At 36.5% G+C, this 21,954-nt stretch overlaps 2 protein-coding genes, 1 non-coding gene and 1 pseudogene across 7 annotated transcripts; 2 read left to right on the forward strand and 2 right to left on the reverse strand.

Annotated features, from left to right (window-relative positions):
• Positions 1 to 232: 232 nt before the first annotated feature.
• LOC118048918 (AAA-ATPase At3g50940-like) lies at positions 233 to 2,699 on the forward strand (annotated as a pseudogene).
• Positions 2,700 to 9,403: 6,704 nt separating this feature from the next.
• On the forward strand, positions 9,404 to 14,666 carry LOC118048797 (uncharacterized). Of its 2 annotated transcripts, XM_073411867.1 has the most exons (3): positions 10,465 to 10,683; positions 10,907 to 13,577; positions 14,411 to 14,666. In XM_073411867.1, the coding sequence occupies exons 1-2, from the start codon at positions 10,681 to 10,683 to the stop codon at positions 11,954 to 11,956; spliced, it is 1,053 nt and encodes a 350-aa protein (XP_073267968.1). In that variant the 5' UTR covers positions 10,465 to 10,680; the 3' UTR covers positions 11,957 to 13,577; positions 14,411 to 14,666. The 2 variants fall into 2 exon arrangements, with proteins under 2 accessions (XP_034914505.1, XP_073267968.1); XM_035058614.2 differs by lacking the exons at positions 10,465 to 10,683; positions 14,411 to 14,666 and adding an exon at positions 9,404 to 9,521 and having other exon boundaries at positions 10,907 to 12,556.
• A 272-nt stretch (positions 14,667 to 14,938) lies between these two features.
• Positions 14,939 to 15,011, reverse strand: TRNAK-CUU (transfer RNA lysine (anticodon CUU)). The gene has a single exon. It is a non-coding gene; the product is annotated as a tRNA-Lys (tRNA).
• A 384-nt stretch (positions 15,012 to 15,395) lies between these two features.
• LOC118048796 (U-box domain-containing protein 6) lies at positions 15,396 to 20,443 on the reverse strand. 4 transcript variants are annotated; one of them, XM_073411866.1, is made up of 6 exons: positions 19,103 to 20,443; positions 18,458 to 18,643; positions 18,238 to 18,345; positions 16,715 to 17,907; positions 15,785 to 16,427; positions 15,396 to 15,751 (listed from the first exon to the last, which is right to left on the reverse strand). In XM_073411866.1, exons 1-6 carry the CDS (start codon positions 19,151 to 19,153, stop codon positions 15,605 to 15,607), a joined length of 2,328 nt encoding a protein of 775 aa, XP_073267967.1. In that variant the 5' UTR covers positions 19,154 to 20,443; the 3' UTR covers positions 15,396 to 15,604. The 4 variants fall into 4 exon arrangements, with proteins under 4 accessions (XP_073267967.1, XP_034914501.1, XP_073267966.1 ...); XM_035058610.2 differs by having other exon boundaries at positions 15,396 to 16,427; positions 19,103 to 19,197; positions 20,055 to 20,441; XM_073411865.1 differs by having other exon boundaries at positions 15,396 to 16,427; positions 19,103 to 19,197; positions 19,725 to 20,441.
• Between the last annotated feature and the right edge of the window lie 1,511 nt (positions 20,444 to 21,954).

The following is a 21,954-nucleotide window of genomic DNA, read 5'->3' on the forward strand; positions in this document are numbered from 1 at the left end:
CTTTTTGAAGATTAGAGATATCTCATGGAACCAATTTAACAGGACAAATCTTCGAGCCCTATAACTACTTACTATGGATTGTTCTTATAATTATTATTTTTTATGGTGATGGTCATCTGGAAGAAGTTGATGGTTCTGTGCTAGTTCGTGAGCCACTTTATAGTCAACAGAGTTGGATTTACATCCAGGGCAATGCTGCCTCCTCTCAAAGCACGCCCCTTGGAAAGAACAGATGGTCGTTTGGGTTGAAGCCCCAACAACCAGACTTCTGCTAATCGTTGAAGTCAGAACGTAGCACCGACACAATCCATGCACACATTTTTTTATTTATTTATACTTTCTCTATAAATATACTTTTTTATGCACGGTTGGCATTATTTTTTATAGCCAATGATTTACAGTTCAAACATTAATAGCTTCTTATGCAATCAGACATTTCTTTTCTTGACCAATGATCACCAAGTAAACTTAACTAGTCATATTTACAGTCCTCGTTACATTAAAACTTGGTTTTTTAGACAGACTTTCAGTCATTGATGAGGTCTATAAACAAAGCTCATATTAAATTCACATGTCTATGTCTAGGTCTAGGATCACAACTCTTGAAAAACCTATTTTTCATGTGAAGTTTTTTTACTTTATTAATCATCTTAATTACTAATAAATAGAATATAAATATTATCAAACTCGATTAAAGGATAATATAAACTTAATCTAATACACACACACACTATTAATTTATTTTATGTTGAATAATAAATAGAACTTGGGAAAAAATAATTGAAATACAATAATAAAGTATGAATATTTAATTTTTTTTATCTAGTAGATGATAAATAAGATATGGTTACAGTAGAAACTCGACTAATACTTATGCTTTGCCATCTCTGGTAAAGTTAATGGCAAGACTACGGAACGGTCCAAGTCATTGACCCAGACAGGTCACCTACTATGAAAGAATTGCTCGAGAAGATTGCATCAGGTGGCTTCAACTAGAAGCTATTTTCACTATTTTTTGCTCCATAAAAAACCATGCAGGGAAATCTTCGTCCATCCCAAATCACCAGCTTGCATACAAATCTTCCATATCAAACATGTTTTCTCTACCAGCCATGCCTTCAACAACATCAGTTTTATCAACTTACACCACCTTTGCAGCATCCGCAACGCTTCCTCCGGTCTGTGCTCAAAGAAGTTCAGACGATGACTAGCCAATTAATCCCCAAAAAACTGCAAGAGAAAATTTCATCAAGTCTCGGACACCTTTTCGGAAGCATCTCTTCTCAATTGACTCTCGTCATCAATGAATACAATGGCCACTCCATCAATGAAATGTACCGGGCTAGGTCTTCTTGAGCACAAGAATCACTCCCTCTGTCGGACAGCTCAAGGTTTCCAAGGATCCAGGGGACAGAAGCCTTTCAGTCACAATCAACAAGGGCCAACAGGTTATTGACACATTCGAGGGAATGGAGCTAGCTTGGGAATTCGCATGTACTGAAACCCAACAAACGGTTGTTGATGTTGAAAGCTGGTCCCAGTCATCAGGAAAAACAGAACATAGATCAATTCTGCTTTGCTTCCACAAGAATAACAAGGAGAAGGTGTTGAACACTTTTCTTCCATATGTACTAGAAAGATCCAAAGCCATAAAAAATGAAAAAAAAGTGCTCAAGCTGCAATCACTTGGAAATTCCCGGGGTGTCAACCTTCACCATCCGTCCACTTTCGACACGTTAGCAATGGATCCTGTACTCAAGAAGGAGATAATGGATGACCTGGGCAGATTTGTGAAGCGAAAGGATTTCTACCTAAAAGTAGGAAAACCATGGAAACGTGGGCGCTTGTTGTATGGCCCTCCTGGAAGAGGCAAGTCGAGCTTGATAGAAGCCATGGCTAACTACCTGAAGTTTGACATCTATGACCTGGAACTTGCAAGTTTGCATGGCAATTCAGATCTGAGGAAATTGCTAACCAGGACAACAAATCGATCTATACTTGTAATTGAGGACATCGATTGTAGTATTGAGTTGCAGGATCGACAAAATGGAGGGTACAACCAGGGTAAGAGCCAGGTGAGTTCGTTATGTTTGCTTCTCTTCTGTACTAAAATTATACAGGATATTGTTTGTGGTCCTCTAATTAAGATTTTTTTTTCTTCTCTTGTAGAAGTTAACTTTGTCTGGACTGCTTAACTTCATTGATGGTTTATGGTCAAGCTGTGGAGATGAGAGGATAATTGTGTTCACAACCAACTACAAGGACAAACTAGATCCTGCATTGCTGAGACCAGGCAGGATGGACATGCACATACACATGTCCTACTGCACTCCTTGTGGATTCAAGATTCTTGCTTCTAACTACCTCAACGTTAAAGAACGTAGCCTTTTCAGTGAGATTGATGAGTTGATTATGGAAGTGGAAGTCACTCCAGCAGAGGTTGCAGAAGAGCTCATGAAGAATGAAGATGTTGATACTACGCTTACAGGGCTCATTGGATTTCTAGAAAGGAAAAAGGTAATGAAACGCAAACATCCTGATGTTGAAAAACAAAAGGAAGTGGATGAAAATCAGAAAGAAAATGAAAACAAAAACGAAAGCCTGGTTATGGAGGAGAAATGTGAGAAGAAGAAAGCCGAGCCAAGTAGGAGGAAGAGAGCAAGAAAACCAAAAGGAAGAACTTGAATTGTCATTTATGCGCGCGCGCGCTCTCTTTTAATACTATAGAAGAAGTTAAGGTTGATTTTAAAAGCTGTCAGTCTGGTACTGTTATATCCAAAATTCTCAAGTATATCAATAAGTACTTATAGTACAATAATTAATCTTAGTTTTGGTATCCTAGATTTTACACGAGTGAATTTAGGCATTGTTGGTTGCCTTGTGGCTACCTTCAAGTTTTGCTCAGAATGTAGGAATCTAGTTCAATGCACGCAAGCTCGCCTGAGAAATGGTGTTGCTAGGATACGGTATATATAGTGAAGAAAAAAAATGAAAATTTAAGCAGCATTTCAAGGGAAATAACATATACACGTTGCCTTCATAGTCATGATGACCATATCCCAGCGACACCGTTTTCCAACATCTCCTATTTGTAAACCTGACGAGATTTCATTCAAGAATTCTTTCTTAATTGTATTTCTGATACTGTCACAATACTTATACAATCCTGCCTCTACTAGCTGTCTTTGGAAAGAAATCAAATACTATCCCATAACAATCGGGATTTACATAAATAGAAGATATACTAGAATATTACATGTATAGTTTCCTATTGTGTGTAGGTTTGTACAGTTCATGCCAACACTCCCTCTCAAGTTGGTGAAAAAATGTCTTTGATACCAAGCTTGTCAAGAGAGCTGTGAAAGTTTTTGTTGGAGACCGCTTTTGTAAGCATATCAGCAAGTTGATCCTCTGACCTGACGAAGGGAAAACAAATTACTTTTTCTTCTAGATTCTGTTTAATAAAATGCCGGTCTATCTCAATGTGTTTTGTCCTGTCATGCTGGATTGGATTCTGAGATATTTCAATTGCGGCCTTATTGTCACAGTACAAATTCATCTCTGAGTTAGGAGCAAAGCCAATTTCTGAGAGTAGTCTTCTAAGCCATAGAAGCTCACAAAGCCCCTTTGCCATACCTCTAAACTCGGCTTCAGCACTTGATAGTGCTCCCACTTTCTGTTTCTTGCTCCTCCATGTAACTAGATTACCTCCGACAAACGTGAAGTATCCGGATGTAGATTTTCTATCAGATAAGCTTCCTGCCCAGTCAGCATCTGTATAGCCTTCAATATCTACGTGGTCATTTTTGGAGAACATAAGTCCCTTCCCTGGCGCCGATTTCAAGTATCGAAGAATTCGAACAACTGCATCCATATGATCTTTGCTAGGACAGTGCATAAATTGACTGACTACACTCACGGCATATGAAATATCTGGACGGGTATGAGATAAATAGATTAGCTTACCCACCAGTCGTTGATACCTCTCTTTATTGGTTGGTTCTTGATCAAGGTGCTCCCCAAGTTTCTGATTCTGAACTGTTGGAGTATCCGCTGGCTTGCAATCAAGCATTCCTACTTCAGTAAGTAGATCAAGTACATACTTTCTTTGTGATAGAAAGATGCCTTGTCTTGATCTAGCCACTTCGATTCCAAGGAAATACTTAAGTCCACCCAAGTTTTTCATTTCAAAGTCCGTAGCCAATTGCTTCTGCAGGTTGTAGATCTCTTCTGTATCATCTCCTGTAATTATCATGTCATCTACATAAATTATCAAGGCAGTTATTTTACCTTGTCGTCATTTTAGAAAGAGAGTATGATCTGAGTTGCTTTGTAGAAACCCATACTTTCTCATAGCCATGCTAAAGCGACCAAACCATGCACGTGGTGACTGTTTCAACCCATATAAAGCCCGTTGTAACCTGCAGACAATTCCAGAGGAGGATGACATATAACCTGGTGGGATATCCATATATACTTCCTCTTTAAGATCTCCATGAAGAAAAGCATTCTTCACGTCAAACTGATGTAAGGGCCAATCTAGATTTGCAGCCAGGGATAGCAGCACTCTGACAGTGTTCAGCTTTGCAACCGGGGAGAATGTTTCCTGATAGTCTATTCCGTATGTCTGAGTATAGCCTTTGGCTACTAACCTTGCTTTGTATCGTTCAATTGAGCCATCTGCTTTATGTTTAATAGAAAACACCCACTTGCATCCAACAGTTTTCTTCCCATTCGGCAGCAACACAAGATTCCAGGTTCTGTTTCGATTTAAAGCCTCCATTTCTTCTTGAATTGCTAATGACCATTTCTGGTCTGCCAACGCTTCATGGACTCCGCAAGGGATGAGGTCAGAGGATAGTCTGTGTGCAAAGCCTATAAGGGGTTCGGACAATCCCCTTGTCGTCATGTGATTAGAAATAGGATACTTGAAATTTTTCCCTTCACCACCTGGAGAGTAACGAGCTGGAGCTTTGCCTCGGTTATGCCTGAAAGGTAAGTGGTAACCAGTAGTAATATCCAAAGCATTTCCAGAAGATAATGAAGGAGATGTTACCTCAGGAGTATTCTCACGGGAAGGATTGTCACTGTCGGGTACATCAGGGAGAGGGGTTGTTATACTAGGAGGTCCAGATTCTTGTTCTTGTTCATCTTCAACTGTAATTTCCTTATTCATACTGGTCTCTGCAGCCGGTGATGGTGCTACTGTCACCTCAAGTTCCCCACTCATTATATCAACTTCAATCGGCTGGATATCTGCAGCTCCATTCCCAGTCGGATATAGAACAGAAGGTGGATATATAACAGTCTGTTCGGCTGTCTCTCCATTCACCATAGGTGCGGCTGTTTCTACTGTCATCATATCATCCCACCGATTCTGCTCTTCATCCAAAGTCTCCCTCTGAAGAGGAGAAGTTGATTGTGCCAAATAAAAATTTTCTGACTCCACAAACGTGACATCCATTGTAACATAGACCCGTTTTTTTGTTGGGTCATAACAACGATATCCTTTCTTGTTGGTACCATACCCCAAAAAAAATACAACGAACTGCACAAGGTTCAAGTTTGGTTCGTTGATTTTTATGTAGATGAACAAATGCGACACAGCCAAATACACGTGGTTGAATAAGTAATAGAGATGGTAAAGTAACATGTTGTGATAGAACCTGTAACGGAGTTTTGAAATTCAAAACCTTAGAGGGCATTCGGTTCATCAAATAAACAGCAGTAACAACAGCATCATCCCAATGGCGACCAGGTGCTTTTGAGCCAATCAATAATGCACGTGCAGTTTCTAGAATATGTCGATTTTTCCGTTCGGCTACTCCATTTTGTTGCGGAGTTTGACTACATGAAGACTCATTGAGAAGACCATTTCTTTGAAAGTATTCTAAGAAATCTTGATTCATATATTCTCCCCCATTGTCAGATCGAAGAACAAGGATTTTTGCTGAAAATTGGTTTTGAACCATAACATGAAATGCTTGAAATACACCAAATACCTCATCCTTTCGTTTCAATAAGTATAGCCAAGTCATCCGCGTACAATCATCTACAAAAGTCACAAACCATCGTATACCCGAAACAGTTGTAATAGGGGAAGATCCCCAAACATCAGAGTGGATCAGAATAAATGGAATATCACTTTTATTAAAACTGATTGGAAACGGTACACGATGGCTTTTGGCAAAAATGCAAGTCTCACATCTGAAATCTGAATGTCTCAAAGTTGAAAATAATTGCGGAAATAAATGCTTCACGTAGCTAAATGAGGGATGTCCTAATCGATAATGCCATAGCCAAATCTATTCTTTGCTTGCACTAAATGTGCGACTCACAGTATTAACTCTGCCTGAACTGAAGTCGTCCATGTAGTATAACCCCTCTCTCTTAGTACCACGCCCAATGATCTCCTTCGTAAGAATATCCTGAAAAAGACAAAATTGTGGATACATTAGTGCTACACAGTTGAGTTCTTTGGTGGCTTGACCCACAGATAATAATTTACTGGACAGAGATGGTACTAATAGAGTATTAGACAATGAAATTGATGGGGATATATCTACTGTTCCTGCTCCTGTAACAGGATACATAACCCCATTAGCATTGAATATACTAGTTCGCCTTGGTTCTGTCTGTTGCACAATATCCTCCGGACAAATGTCATATGATCAGTGGCTCCTGAGTCCACTATCCAGTCGTTATTAACGCCTCCCTTAGAAACAAGTAAGGCACTACTGTTGTTACCTTGATTGCCAGGAGGGGCAGTCATGAGTTCATTTGAATTCACCAGTGGAGCAAGTGAAAGCTCCGGTTCTTTAGTCACAGGTTGTTCCTCCTTAACCGTGGATGTTCCTCCTGTGAATGCACATTCTGCATTAACCATGGCTGCTCTTCCAGTTCCACCGGCAGACTCTTTAGACTTTCGTGCCTTAAGTTCTGTCCACCATTCTGGATAACCATGCAACTTAAAACATGTTTCACGGGTATGTTTCATGTTCCCACAGTAAGAGCATCCGTTACTCCCTCCTTCCGTTTGTCCTCTAGCCTTAGAAAAATTCAGTTTTCCCCCATGTGATGAAGAATTCCCCGGTTTGGCCACCTGAAGTGTAAACTGATTCTGTGAACTGTTTCTCATTCCTCTAGAGATCATAGCAGCGGCTGGAATGGTTCCATTATTTGACAGCATGACTGTCTGCCTGATATCTTCCCTTCTAACATATGCATACGCCTGTTCCACAGATGGGAATGGTTTAAGTTGAAGAACGTCGCTTCTGATCTTGTCAAGCCTGTCATCTAATCCATCAAGGAAAGTATACACTCTATCCTCTTGCAAGAGAGTGTTATATTTTTGTATGTCATGAACACACACCATCGGGTTCGGGCGGCGAAAATCAATCTCCCTCCAGACGCCTTGGAGACAGTTGTAATATGTCTCAATTGGTTCCCACGATTGCTTCATTCTAGTCACCCGTCTCTTCAAATCATACACTTGGGATGCATCAGTTCCATCGAAATAGGTTGTAGCAATTGAATCCCATACCTGTTTTGCCGTGGGAAATCGAATGAAGTTGCTGACTAATGATGGATTCATTGAGCCAATTAACCATCCCTTCACAACAGAGTTCTCTGTCCTCCATCTCCTGAATGAAGGAGCAGCCGGTTCTGGTTGTGGGAAGTCACCATTTATATATCCTAGCTTGTCTTTTCCTGAGATAAACATCTCGACAATCTGGGACCATAACGCATAATTGGTACCATCCAATTTTATACCAATCTGTGTTGTTGTAATATCCTGCATTACTGCTGGAGTCTGATTCTGGTTTATGGCTTGATTCACTCTTGCCATAAGGTCTTCAAAGTTTTCAGTCGTATTAGGTTGCTCTGATTCCACCAAGTCGGTTGGTGTTGCCATCACCTCCATTATCAGATGTTGCTAGCAGAGATCAGACAAAGGATCTCGGCTCTGATACCATGTAAACCTGACGAGATTTCATTCAAGAATTCTTTCTTAATTGTATTTCTGATACTGTCACAATACTTATACAATCCTGCCTCTACTAGCTGTCTTTGGAAAGAAATCAAATATTATCCCATAACAATCGGGATTTACATAAATAGAAGATATACTAGAATATTACATGTATAGTTTCCTATTGTGTGTAGGTTTGTACAGCTCATGCCAACACTATTTTCTGATATAAAAATTGGTAGCTGTTGGGAAATGGTGTTGCTAGGATACGGTCACCGTGACTCATGAGAAACCATTGAAGGCAGACATGTATTTGTTCTTTCCCTTGAAAAGCTACTTAAATCTGTGAGTCTTCTTTTCGTTGTGGTTCTTGTCAGCTTCCTCAGGACATATTGTCACCTTTCTCCGATCAGCCATGACTTCACTACAGGGCAAGAAGCCAACGAAATAGCATTTACATTTAGTACAGGAACACGTTCCAATTGATAATCCTACTCTGCATGTTCTTAATTAAATCCTTTAATACCAACCTCTTAACAGTAAACGCCGAAGTTCAATAAACAAACCCCATCTATCACAGCATTTTTTTGACATAGAATGGATCGACTTCCATGGAATTGAAGTACGTGGTACGTATCAGAAGTTCCAGAAGAATTGCAATAGCATGCGATGAGCCAAGTTGTTGACAAGACGTTGACCTACTCTGTAAGAAATATTGCTCGAGAAGATTGCCCATCCATTCTACCACGCATTTGACCAGGTTAATGCTATCCTTCAACCATCGCTGACCCGTGACTGGAAACATATACCATAAAGCTTCATGTTTTTATGTCACCAGTCCACAATGTAATTGACCTGTGGCTTAAGATTTTCTGCAGAAGCTTTCTGATATTGGTCAGAGGCCTGCACAAGTTATATTCCCAATTCTTTCCGCTCGCAACGGCAGCACAGTGAGCAAATCAAATAGAGAAAGCTCACTCTCTCCAAAACCATCACTTTGGTGACAAATCCCTCGTGTCGAACATGTTTTCTGAACCAGTAATGTTTATCCGAACTGTGCTCAAAGAAGTCCAGACCGTGACCCACAATTTAATACTTCCCCATAAACTCCGAGGGATCGCCATATACTTGGAGGCTTTCTTGGAGATGATGTGTCTCTGTTGACTCTCATCACCAACGAATGCAATTGACTCGTCCGCAATGAATCTACCAGGCCTCTAAAGTCTACTTAATCACTAGAATCAACAGAGCAATCAAGCATCTTAATGTTTCCAAAGATCCAGGGGACAAAGTATGTAATATTTTGCAAAGAAAACGAAAGGTTTTAGAAAGGACATGGCAACAATACCCTTGTAAGAGTAAGTTTTAGGCATAAATGATTGAAGGATACTTTGGTAATTTGCCTAACAATTGGTAAATATAAATAGGAAGAGAAAATAAAAAAAAAACAAGAAGAATCAGATTTGAAGAGAGAAAACCGAGAGTAAAGGAGTGAAGAAGAAGAAGAAGAAGAGAGAAGGAAAGAGAATTGGAAAAAATAAGTTATAAGGTAAGATTTATGCTTTGATATGTATAATTATTGGTATTAATTAAGATTTCAAATTTGTTAAGATTTAGAGTTTTGCAGTTTATGTTTTGAGTTAGATTGATGAGTTGATTGAAATGTTATGGATTAATTGTTATGGGTATTGGTTTAATTGATTGGTTTTTAGATGATTTTGTTAAGAATGATGATTTTGAAATTAATTAGTTTAATTGATGTATTGGGTGTAAGAAATTGAGAAAAACCCCTTGCTGGAAAAGCTGGACAGAAGTGTATTGAGGTTGAGGATAGTAAAATTTCAATTTGGTCCCTTATTTATAAAATTACAGTTTAGTCCTCAAACTTTGAAAAAATTGCAAATTGATCCCTGGTGAATAACTCAAGATTTTGGCCAGGATTGAGGATGAATTAAAGGCTAAATTTCAGTAGAGTTATGAATTTATGACATTTTCAGTTTGGTCCTTCAAATTTGGTAAAATTACAATTTGACCCCTAAAATCCTTGAAAATTCCATATTGATCCCTAGAAGTAATTTTAGTTTTTCATATGGGTCTTGAAGAATATTTGAGGTTTTTTGGGTAAACTATTATCAAATTTTATAATTTGTTTTCTTTTGAATTAGAATTTTGGATCCTATTTGATTTTTAAGCTTTTGCAAAAAGAAATTAGTTTGGTTCCTAAACGTATAGCATTATGAATTAGATCCTAAGTTAAGTGTATTAAATCAACTTTACGTTTTTTTTAGTTTGTTTTTAGTATTTGTTTTATTTAGATTTCTTTCAATTGTTGTATTAACTTACATGTGTATATTAAACGTTATCTACTTACTGAGATGTAACTTACCCTCTCATTATTTATTTTTTTTAGGCTTATAGCTTTGTTAACAGATCATTTTTGTTGGACTTTCAGAACCTGTTTTTTTTTTTTTGTAATTAATACTTTTTCATTATGTTTTGTTAGCGCTCCATAAATTACTAAAATTATATTAAAACAATCAACTTATTTTATGAAATTAATTATGTTATCAATGTTACGTAGAACTTTGTTTTGATTATTATAAAGAAAAAAGTTTGTATGTTTGTCTATGTTTGCATAGATAAGGAAACCTGGAAATGGGACCTATCTATATACCGGTCATGGATTTGAGGATCAGGTCGTGACAAACATGGTATTGGAGCCTTAGGCTAAAGAAACAGTTGTAAACTTAATTTCATAATATTTGGCGCATTAGGATCCATATCATTTTATCCATTTTCATTGAAATTTTGAATTCTCATCAAGCATGTTTTCTTCGACTCTTTAAACTTTATGATAGATATATTTTCCTATAATTCTATGATAATTATCATGTTATAGTTTTAGCATAATTTAAGTGTTCTAATTTCTTATAGGAAATGTTGAGAAATAGACAAATAGCTGGTACTGGTAGAGTAGGTGAAGATCAAGACGATGTCACTATTCTGCAATTGAGGACTACAAGACAAAGGAGGGGTGGTGCACCCGCACCTCGATATGTTGAGGAGATACATCCATCAGTAAAGGAGGAATCTCAAGAGTTAAAAGTGGAAAATATTGTTAGTGAAACAGGTGTAAGGGTAGCTAACCCTGAGTTTGTTACAGAATTTCAGCAGCTTTGCAAGGCTATGCGAACTTGGATGGAGTTTAGTATGGAAAGAGATCGGAGAAGGGATAGAGATATACCATCATCATCCCATATTGTTCAAGGAGTCAATGTTTCATTGAATGACTTTATGGAGTTAGCACCCCCTACCTTTACTGGAATGGACATCTCAGAGGATCCTCAAAGGTTCTTGGATGATATATGGCGACGGTGTGAAGCTTTAGGGTGTACAGACCATCGCGCTGTGAGTCTAGCATCATTCAGGTTAGAGGGAGATATGGCCATCTCATGGTTTGAGTCTAAAAAGAGAGAGAGGTCAACGGAGGCTAAGTGGACATGGAAGGAGTTTAGCACTATATTCTTGGATAGATTTCTTCCTCAGAGTGTTAGGGATGCTCAACTCTATGAGTTTGAGAGGCTATCTCAGGGGAGCATGACAGTGGATGAGTATGATCTAAAGTTTACTCAGCTATCAAGGTATGCTGAACATCTTCTACCTACTGAGGAGTGCAGGGTGAAAAGATTCATTCGAGGACTTAAATCCTCAATGTATATGGTGATGGTGTCTCAAGTGTTTCCATCTTACACATCAGTTGTTGATAAGGCTAGGTTAATTGAGGCACGAGAATTAGAGGACATGGTTGCAAGTCAATCTAAGAGGTCCAGGGAAGAAAGTCGGGTTTTTAGACAGCAGAGACCGAATGCAAGTCCTTCTAGGGAACGTAGTGCTTATCAAGACTCATGGGTTCCGAAGAGGTTTAGACGGATATCTACAGCTAGTGGCTTAAGCAGTCAGAGCGGTGGTAAAAATGCTCAATAGTCAATGTTTAGGTCAGACTACACCTTGTTGCTTTTTTGTTCCATCTGGAGATGGTTTTTCATGTCAGCATTGTGGAGAAAGCCATACTAGTGTACAGTGCTAAAGAAGGACTGAGGTTTGTTTCAGTTATGGCTAGATAGCTCATAAGATTCGAGAGTGTTCCAAGAGACAGCCGTCAGCTTTAGGAGCATTTGCTTCAATTCAACCTCTTATTCAAGTACTATAAATGGGACAATTTGTGGCTCATAGTGGAAGAGGTTTTGGTGGCCGAGGTTAGAGAGGTTGGGGTGAAGGTGATAGAGGCTAAACATAATCGGGTTATGAGTATGTTAAAGTCTTTTCCTTGACTCAGTAGGATGCTCAGGCATCCAACATGGTTGTTTCAGTTATCTTCATGTTTGCTCTTTTAAAGAAAAAGTTTTATTTGGCACGGGTACAACTCATTTGTTTATGTTCCTGTATGTTGCAATGATATTAAATAGGCAACTAATTGTATTAGAATCCTCTATTTCAATCTATGATCCCTGTATAAATCAGTATTAGTGGAGTTTGTGTATCCGGATTGTGGTATTAAATTGGAGATGGGATTTTTATGAGAAACTTAAATGTATTAGATATTGTTTATTTTAATGTAATTTTAGGGATAGATTAGTTGTTAAAGCATAGATCTTTAGTGAATTGTTGTGGTAAGAAAATAGTTTTTTATCTAGATGAAGAAGTTGAGTTAGTAATTCATGGAGATAAGATTTTGCCTTCATCAATTATGTTATTGATCATCTCAAGATGAATGGTGCGGAAAAGAGGTACAGTGTTACCTAGCATATATGGTGGATGTAAAGAGAGAAATTTCTCGGTTGGACCAAGTCCCTATAATTAGGGAGTTTGTCGATAACTTTCCCAATGACTTACCTGAATTGCCTTCATATAGGGAAATTGAGTTTTGCGTTGATTTGGTTCTGGGCACTAAACCAATATCAATAACACTATATAGAATGTGCCAGCAAAGTTGAGGGAGCTAAAGGAACAACTACAAGATTTGTTGGACAAAAAGTTTATTCGGTCGGGTATGTCTTTTTAGGGAGCCCCAGTGTTGTTTGTTAAAAAGAAGGATGAGTCATTGAGATTGTGTAAAGTTTACAAGCAAGTGAATCGGGTGATAGTTTAAAGTAGATACCCATTTCCTCACATAGATTATTTGCTTGAACAATTATAGGAAGATCAATTCTTTTTTAAGATCGATCTTTGATCTTGGTATCATCAGTTGAGAATAAAGGAGGAAGGCATTCCAAGGATAACCTTTAGAACTCAGTATGGTCATTGTGAGTTCTTAGCGATGTCTGTCAAGTTTTGAGAACAAAACTTTTATAAAGTGGAGAAATTGTAATATTTTGAAAAGAAAAGGAAACATTTTAATAGGGAAATGACAACAATACACTTGAAAGAGTAAGTTTTAGGTATAAATGATTGAATGACACTTTGGTAATTTTCATAACAATTGGTAAATATAAAAAGAAAAAAGAAAAAAAAATACAAGAAGAATCAAATTTGAAGAGAGAAAACCGAGAGTAAAAAAGAAGACGAAGAGAAAAGGATAAAGAATTGGAGAAAATAAGTTTATAAGGTAAGATTTATGCTTTAATGTGTATAATTATTGGTATTCATTAAGATTTTAAATTTGTTAAGATTTAGAGTTTTGAAGTGTTTTGAGTTAGATTGGTGAGTTGATTGAAATGTTATGGATTGATTGTTATGGGTAATGGTTTAATTGGTTGGTTTTTAAATGATTTTGTTAAGAATAATGATTTTGAAATTAATTGGTTTAATTGATGTATTAGGTGTAAGAAATTATTAAAAAAAACCTTGCTAGAAATACTATATAGAAGTGTCTTGAGGTTGAGGATGGTGAAATTTCAATTTGGTCCCTTATTTATAAAAATTACAGTTTAGTTCTCAAACTTTAAAAGGAATTGCAAATTGGTCCCTAGAACATAATTGGAGATTCTGGATATAATTGAGAATGAATTATCGGTAAGATTTCAGTATAATTATGAATTTATGACATTTTCAGTTTGGTCTTCTAAATTTGGCAAAATTACAATTGTTGGGAAGAGTAATTTTAGATTTTCAAATGGGTCGTGAATAGTAATTGAGGTTTTTTTGGTGAAATATTATCAAATTTTATAGTTTTTTTTCTTTTGAATTAGAATGTCAGAAACCATTTGATTTATGGTTTTTTGAAAAAAGAAACAATTTGATTCCTAAACATGTCATATAGGGTTATTAGTTAGACCCTAAATTAAATATATTAAATTGACTTTATGTTCCTTTTGAGTTTATTTTGATTATTTTTTTATTCAAATTTATTTTACTTGTCATATTATATCGTGTATATATATTAAACGTTATCTACTCACTAAATTGTTGAACTCACCCTCTTGTTATTTTTTTTTTCAGGTTTATAGTTTTGTTAGCAGGTCATTTTTATTGGACTTTTATAATTTGTTTTTTTATTATTGTAATTAGTATTATTTTTTTTTATTATTCTTAGTTATTACTCCACACAATACTGAAATTATATTAAAACAATCAATTTATATTATGAAATTAATTATGTTATAATGTTGTGTAAAATCATGTTTTGATTATTATAAAAAATTTGTATGTTTGTTTGGGTTTATACTTGGAGATATAAAAAAAAAACATAAAGAAAGATCTTATCTATGTGGCAGTTATAAAGCGAAGATTTACACCATCACAAAATAACAATCAGAAAGGATCAGCAGATTACCGACACGTTTAAAGGAATTAAATTTGTTTGGGAGTTTGTATGTACTGAAAACCAACAACTATTGTTGATAATGGAAGTGGAAGCCGCTCCTGTAGAGGTTGCAGAAGAACCCACGAAGCTTTCGATGCTGCAGTCACAGGGGCCAGGGCTGCTCGAAAGTAAAAAAAATTATATAAAGCAGTAAGAAAATAAAGCGCCCACCGTGGGGCTCGAACCCACGACCACAAGGTTAAGAGCCTTGCGCTCTACCAACTGAGCTAGACGGGCTTGTTGACGTAATCTTTTGACAATAATTAATAATCCAATATGAACTTATCATTACATTAAATTCTTGAACCCTGATATCGAAGAATCCACCATTGATTTCTTTGAGATTTTGACTTTGATAGTGGACTCTGGTGTGAATTCTTGTTTAAATGAAAGCTCGTCCACGAGGACTCCTCAGGGCTCGGACATAAGGATTTTTTTTATTTTAATTTTTTTAATACATTTTTAAATAAAAATTTAAAAAACAATTACAACCACACTTTCAAACCACCTCTAAAAAACCATAGATGCAGCAGCTTCTTCCACGTTCTATGATATTAGATAATTGGCGGTGATGTGGGATTTTAGCCTTTAAAAAATTAGGGGTATGAAGACGACACAAAGTTGTTTTACTATAAGGCTAATCTACCAAGGCTTCCATTATAATTTGCATATATGGTACATGCATTCCTACCTGAAGAGGAAGGCAAAGAAAAGAACAAAATCCATGCTTACAAGGGCCTGTACACCTCTTCTTCCCTATGAAAAGAAAAACAAATAATGCCCCCAAGACAGAAGAAAGGAAAAAGACAGAAGAAATTTACAACACCAACTTAACACTGGTAAACTGAGTAGCTCTTGCTCTTCCAAAAAACGCTTATAGCTTTCCCCATCTTTCTTCTTGAGACAGATTTGCATAGCGGCTTTGTTTCAGGAGCAGGCATGGACATGGAACTACTTTCAATTCGCTGAAAGCGCACCTCAGCAGGTGATTGATCTTGCTGAAAGCACACCTCAGCAGATGGTTGATCTCGCTGCCGCTGCTCCCGAAACAGCATCAGAAGTTTCTGCGCTTTCTCTTTCCCTCTTGTGGTCCCATTCACCGAGATTGAGACCAGCGCAGGTATAACTCCTTCTTGCAGGACCAATTGACTACCCTTCTCACTCCCATTGCACAAAATGTAAAGGCAAGCAACAGCCTGCTCCTGCTCTATGGGTTCGCCAGTGTCTAATATAGTCGCTAGCCCGCTAATAAGGCCAGAGGCAGACAGCATTTCATCTTTTGCTGATTGACTACAAGCTAAATTTATCAGCACTGCTATAGATTTTTCTATCCATGCATGATCACCAGGGACTGCAAGAAGGGATTGGAGGCCACTGATGATGCCAGCTGAAAGGAGATTCGGAATATTGGTGGGGTGGGAGGAGAGATTATAGAGGGCATGAAGGGCATCAAGCTTGCATTGCGCTCCAGTTTCACCTTGAAGGATTTGGACTAAAAAAGGCACAGCATGACTTGAACCAATGATGGACTTCGCTTCTTCAAGGCAGGAGAGATTTAGATAGAGAGCTGTTGCTGATCCATCAGTGTCAGAGTTGGAAATCATATCCTCCAACAATGAGATAACACCAGAAGCCAACATCATTTCCTTATTTCTGGAACAGAGTAACAGAAAAGGAGATCAATTACACTAAAATTCATGGCACATCTTCGCACTTCATAGATCTATGGAAAATGAATCAAGAACCTAACTCCCTATCTCTAGCAGAATTTTCTCCGTCAACAAGAAGATCCACAACGATTCCAGTAATAAAAAGCATGTCACTCAATTATTACTAACACCTCTTGATTTTAATAATGATTCTAATACCTAATTAAGCATATCATAGTACTACTACTACACCTACTCTGTGTTAATTTGATATTTAGTGACTTCACACACCTGTTATTGTTGACGCCAAGGTTGAAAAGAGCCATTGCTCCAATTTCCTCAGCTATTGGATTCCTAGCATGCACAGCTGACTCTAGAAACTGCAATAGTGCTTCAACAAACCCATTGGCCCCCATAAAAATCCTGGCCTCCTCATCATCCTTCAAAAGAAGCCTCACTTGTTCTACTATTTTGCATTTTTTCTTCAAGTCTTCGTCACTATTCAAGATGGTCAGAAAATTCTGATATCTTTCAAATACATTATCCTCAAAGTCATCTTCTGGAACAGAATCTTCCTGTTGCGGTGATAAATTTTCAGTTTCAGTTTCTTCAGCCTCCTCAATGAGACCACTCCCTTCCAAAGGAATTACCTTGACCCCTTTCAACTTACCAGAACTGACAATCTCCACAGATCTTGAATTTGCAGAGTCAAGCTCGGACATTGCCAGCCTCCAATAGTTGAGGTCAAGAGACTCTGGGGGGCCATCAGGTGCTGGGACTCCATTCTGTTCACACCAACTAGCAACAAGACCCTTGACACAATAATTGGGAGTCAAGGAGAGATGAGAAAGCTTTTGTTGAGTCTTTGGACAGGTGTCATGCCCGTCACTGAACCATTTCTCAATGCAGATCCTTTCATACGTTTGTCCAGAAGCAATGATGACTGGATCATACATCAGGTGCAATGATATAGGACACCTCAATTCTTCAGGTGGAAGAGGCATTTGCCCAGATTTACTAAAGTTTGGCTTGAAGTTTAATGAACTAAGCTTTGATAAATGTCGCTCAAAGGCATGGCCATCACCACCAGGGCCTCCATCTTCAAAAGAACCCTCAACAGTGGGTGAACAAGGTGCTGAACCCTGTGAATCATTGTCATCTGTAAGGTCACTTCTAAATAGCTTGGAATATTTCCTCATGAGATGTAAGAGATAAGCAACAATTGATTCCTTCCGCTTGTCTTCCTCCACACGAGCTCTTTCTATAAGTTTCTTAAGAGCTCTTCTCTCTGTAAGAGCTGCTCTAGAAGAGGTAATACCAAGTTTAGTAGCAGCCTCATGAAATGATTCTAGCTCGTTAGTGTCATTACAGTTGTCAAATTTTCTCCCCTGCTGAAGCAATACAATCATCTCATCACCAACCTGCTTCTCTAACGGATCAAGAGAGAATTCAGTACCCTCGAGTTCACTTACAATCTCCAAAATCTGACAAGATTTCAAATTACAAAGGGGATCAAAAGGTGTTTCTAAATAATACAGGCACAAGGAACAGGGCTAGAAAAAGACCACAAAACAATTCCAGGACAACATTGTGGTTAATTCAACGTAAATGACATATAATGTTGATGAAACCATTGGAGATGAAATATTAACATATAGAATGATAGAATTCTTGTTGATATACAGCAAGGACATGAATACTCAAAATTTTGATACATCATTTCTAAGTTCACTTTGTTTAGACAACCCAATTTATGACTGATATCATTTTCAAATTGACCATCAAGAAATAGAGTTCAAAAGGGAAATTACTACCTCGCATCCAATTGATTGTGGAACAATATCTTCAACACGCCTAAGACTATCTACAAGAGCAGATCTTGCCTTTTCAAATTTTAAAAGGACAGAATCTCCAGTTATAGCCTGTGTCAGAAATGCAATTCCATCGGAAAACTAATATCACAGAAAACAATAAATAAAAACAGAAAAAGAAAAGCAAATTTTAGTGCATCTATAAAAAAAAGGATTATCTTACCAAGTAAAGCTTACTACATTCTGAGCAATGCCGGAGAACATTCTTGGCTTTCTCAAGGGCTATATGCATCGAACATAATGCTTGAATGCCAGATTTACTCCTAGGTCTTGCAGCTTCCAATGAAGGGAAAATGGACAGGATTTTGCAATAAATTACAGAGAGTTCCTTGCACATTTCTCCATGCAGCTGAATACAGGTAGAAATATTGTCAATTAAGTTAAAGTTCATTGAAGACCTTAGAGAAAAAGTGTTTTCATGGGCTAACAAAAGGGTAACAATGTGAACATTACAAATAACTATATTGTAAATAAGACTCCCCCGAGATGAACAGAAAAAATATGTCAGCCTAGATGGAATAACTTCTGGCACAAAGAGAGAAAACACCAAGCACCAGAAGCAAACAAAACAGAAGCATATTCAACACAATCAAACCCAAGTCCACTAGGCAATCACCATAAACAGCAAGTGCCATAATTTAAAAGCAGGCATTGCATTTTCCGTATACATCAGGAAACGAGCAGAATCGTAAAAATTAGAGAAACAAATATGCAGGCTGCTCAGCCCAGATGGAATCGGGGGGTTCCTTAAGAATAGTACACAAAAACACCGAATCCAAGATTTTTCTTAAGAAATAAAAAACAATACCTTGGCATCGCTTGCTGCAAACAAATTTTCTTCAACCTCAGTAATATCCATAATTCACATTCACCGTGGAGAATTACAATACAAATTTATATCAACTGAAAGAAGAACAAAACACATTAGTAAGGCAAAACAAACCCTCCTGTGTAGTTTCCAAATCAAACAAACACAATTTGGCATCATTAAATAGAATTAGAAGCCAAAATTCACACTCCCGTTCTCTTGGATAAGAAAATCCAAAAAAAACTGACTTGAAGACCATTAAAATGATAGCACGAATTAGCAAACCCACCCATTCGAATAAACTCTCTTCTAAACTCAAAACACCTCAGCCACCAGAAACGAATTAAGAAAATAAGATAAGAGATCATTCAAATTTTTTTTCCAAAAAAAAGGAGGAAACAAATATTAAATAATTATAATAACATCCTCAAACATGAATTGACACATGTAGCATCATTCTGTGAGGAAAAAAGAAACAAGAACATCATTTGATTAAGACACTTTATCAAACCTAAAGAACACAAAAAAATAAAAATGACCACAAAGCAGAGAAAAAGAATTTAAAAACAACAAACACGAATAGATTTAGACATTGCATAGAGAGAAAAAGAAAAGAACTTGCCTGATACTAAATGAAATCAGAATCGAAATATTTTTCTTAAAGATTGATTTCGAAAATGACTTGAAAATCCTTTTACCAGGAAAAGCAACACAGAAACGAGCGTCATAATATCATTTCATTTTCCTAAAAAAAGAAAACACACAGCCAACCAATCATAACAAACCACAAAATAACTTTATAAAACACGATTTGACCACGGATGCACGAAACAGAAACGCTCCAAAAACAGAAAAACCAATTGTAATTATTATTTTTCAAGAGGGAAAATAGTAATAACAAACCAACAGCTAAAAATTAGGGTTTCGTTAAAAAATAGAGGATAAGAAAAACCTTGCCGGGATAATCGGGGCGGGTCAGGGAGGCTCTATAGAAGAGCATTTACAAAAAGCGAAAAAAGAAAAGTTACGAAAGAGAGGATTGTGGGTAAGGTTTCTATTATGATGATCTGTACAGTCCCATCTCGTTAGAGCTGGAGCTCAAATCGGTTGCGTTTTGAAGAGAGGAGGAAGAAAATAAGGGGACTTTTTTTATTTTTATATTTTGGTTCAAGTGGGTGTCTATGGCAAAGGAATAGATAAATAATAATGTAATGGAACGTAACGCACTGCTAAGAAATACATAAATAAAAATAGTAACTGTTACTGTAATACAGTTAAGAATCCAAGTAGTTGATTTGTTTATAAGATGAATTAAATAAAAGTTAGTTTATTTGTTTTTTGAAATGGGGGAAGGGGAAATGAGGGGTTTGGGAATCGCCGCTTATTTATGTCTTCTCCCAAGTTCACCGGCCGACAATGCCGACCTCCTTGTTTGTCGGTTAGCAGATCTGTCACAGATGCTATCAGATTACCATATTGTCCTCCTTGTCAGCATCTAAACCCACAGTAGTCTCTCCTCCCTTGTAGCTGGGCTTCGCTTTTACTTCCTTTCCTGCAAGAGGCAACTAGCAAATCTGCTTCACCGTGTAACCATCAAATTATAATTAGCTAGTGTTTTATAATAGAAAACATAAATATAAATTAGTTAAAAATATTTTTAATTGAAAGATAAAAAATTAAATCTACATTGAAATGTTTTTGAAGGAATTTTGTGTTATTTAGAAACAGAAAGTCAAGCTCCACCATCCAAATATAGTCAAGAATCCAAATAAATTTTTGGATTTGCCTTTACATGCTATATTTAAAAGGATAAGGATGTAATTTTTACTTAAAAATATTTTAAAATATTATTTTTTAATTTTTAAAATATTATTTTTTTATAATATTATATCAAAAACGATTCAAAACAATTTTAAATTTAAAAAAAAAACGGTTTAAACGTGTTGCTGAACAACTTCTATGATTAAACATTAATTCAAACAAATTTTTATAAAACAACACAGAAAAAACCCTCTTAAATTAACAAGAATTAATTATTTAGCAATTACACGTACTATTGTTAAACCTACGTTAGTTTTATATACACACACACACACTCTGTTTTTGTGTAGGCAGAACAATGAAGCAATCTTAGAGCCTGTTTCTTCAAGCTATTGTTTCTGCTTTTTGAATAGAAAATCATTATTTTACATGCTTTTCAATAAATAAATAAATAATAGAAGCAAAAGTTTAGAAAACAGAGTCTTGATCAACGCAAGAAAAAACAACACCACATGAATCCTTAGCTATCAAAGGTAATTTAAACCTAGTATACTATATATATGAAATAGATTAATAAATGAAGTATTAAAGAAAACTTACCAAAAATTTAAGAATTTATTTCTTGTTCCAAGATTAATTACCTCAGTATTGTTTTAATTATCGAAACTAAAAAAGTATTTCATAATATCAACATCCTTTTAAATATTGTCAAATTAATTCAGAGATATAAATATTAAAAAAAAATAGAAGAGAACAATTATTTTTTCAACAAGATAGAACAAGCAACTATTTCTTTTAGTTACGGTGTGAAGCAGTTACAACTGCTTTTTAACTTCTTTACATGCTTTAATGAGGTATATTTTTTATGAACGAATTACACCTAATCCAAAAACAAATATTAAATATATAATATATAGATAAAAAAAAAAAAAATGATGGTCCCATCTTATGATGTAAACATTTCACATAACAATCATGCAATCGAAAGCAAAAATTGGCAGCCAATTTAGAAAGCGTTTGTTTTTGCGTTTGTAACTGCATTTTGGCAAATTTTAATTTTTTTTTTTTGTTAAAATTGAGTTATAGTTGTA

The sequence above is a fragment of the Populus alba genome, chromosome 10 (genome assembly GCF_005239225.2).
Source record: "Populus alba chromosome 10, ASM523922v2, whole genome shotgun sequence".
NCBI lineage: Eukaryota > Viridiplantae > Streptophyta > Magnoliopsida > Malpighiales > Salicaceae > Populus > Populus alba.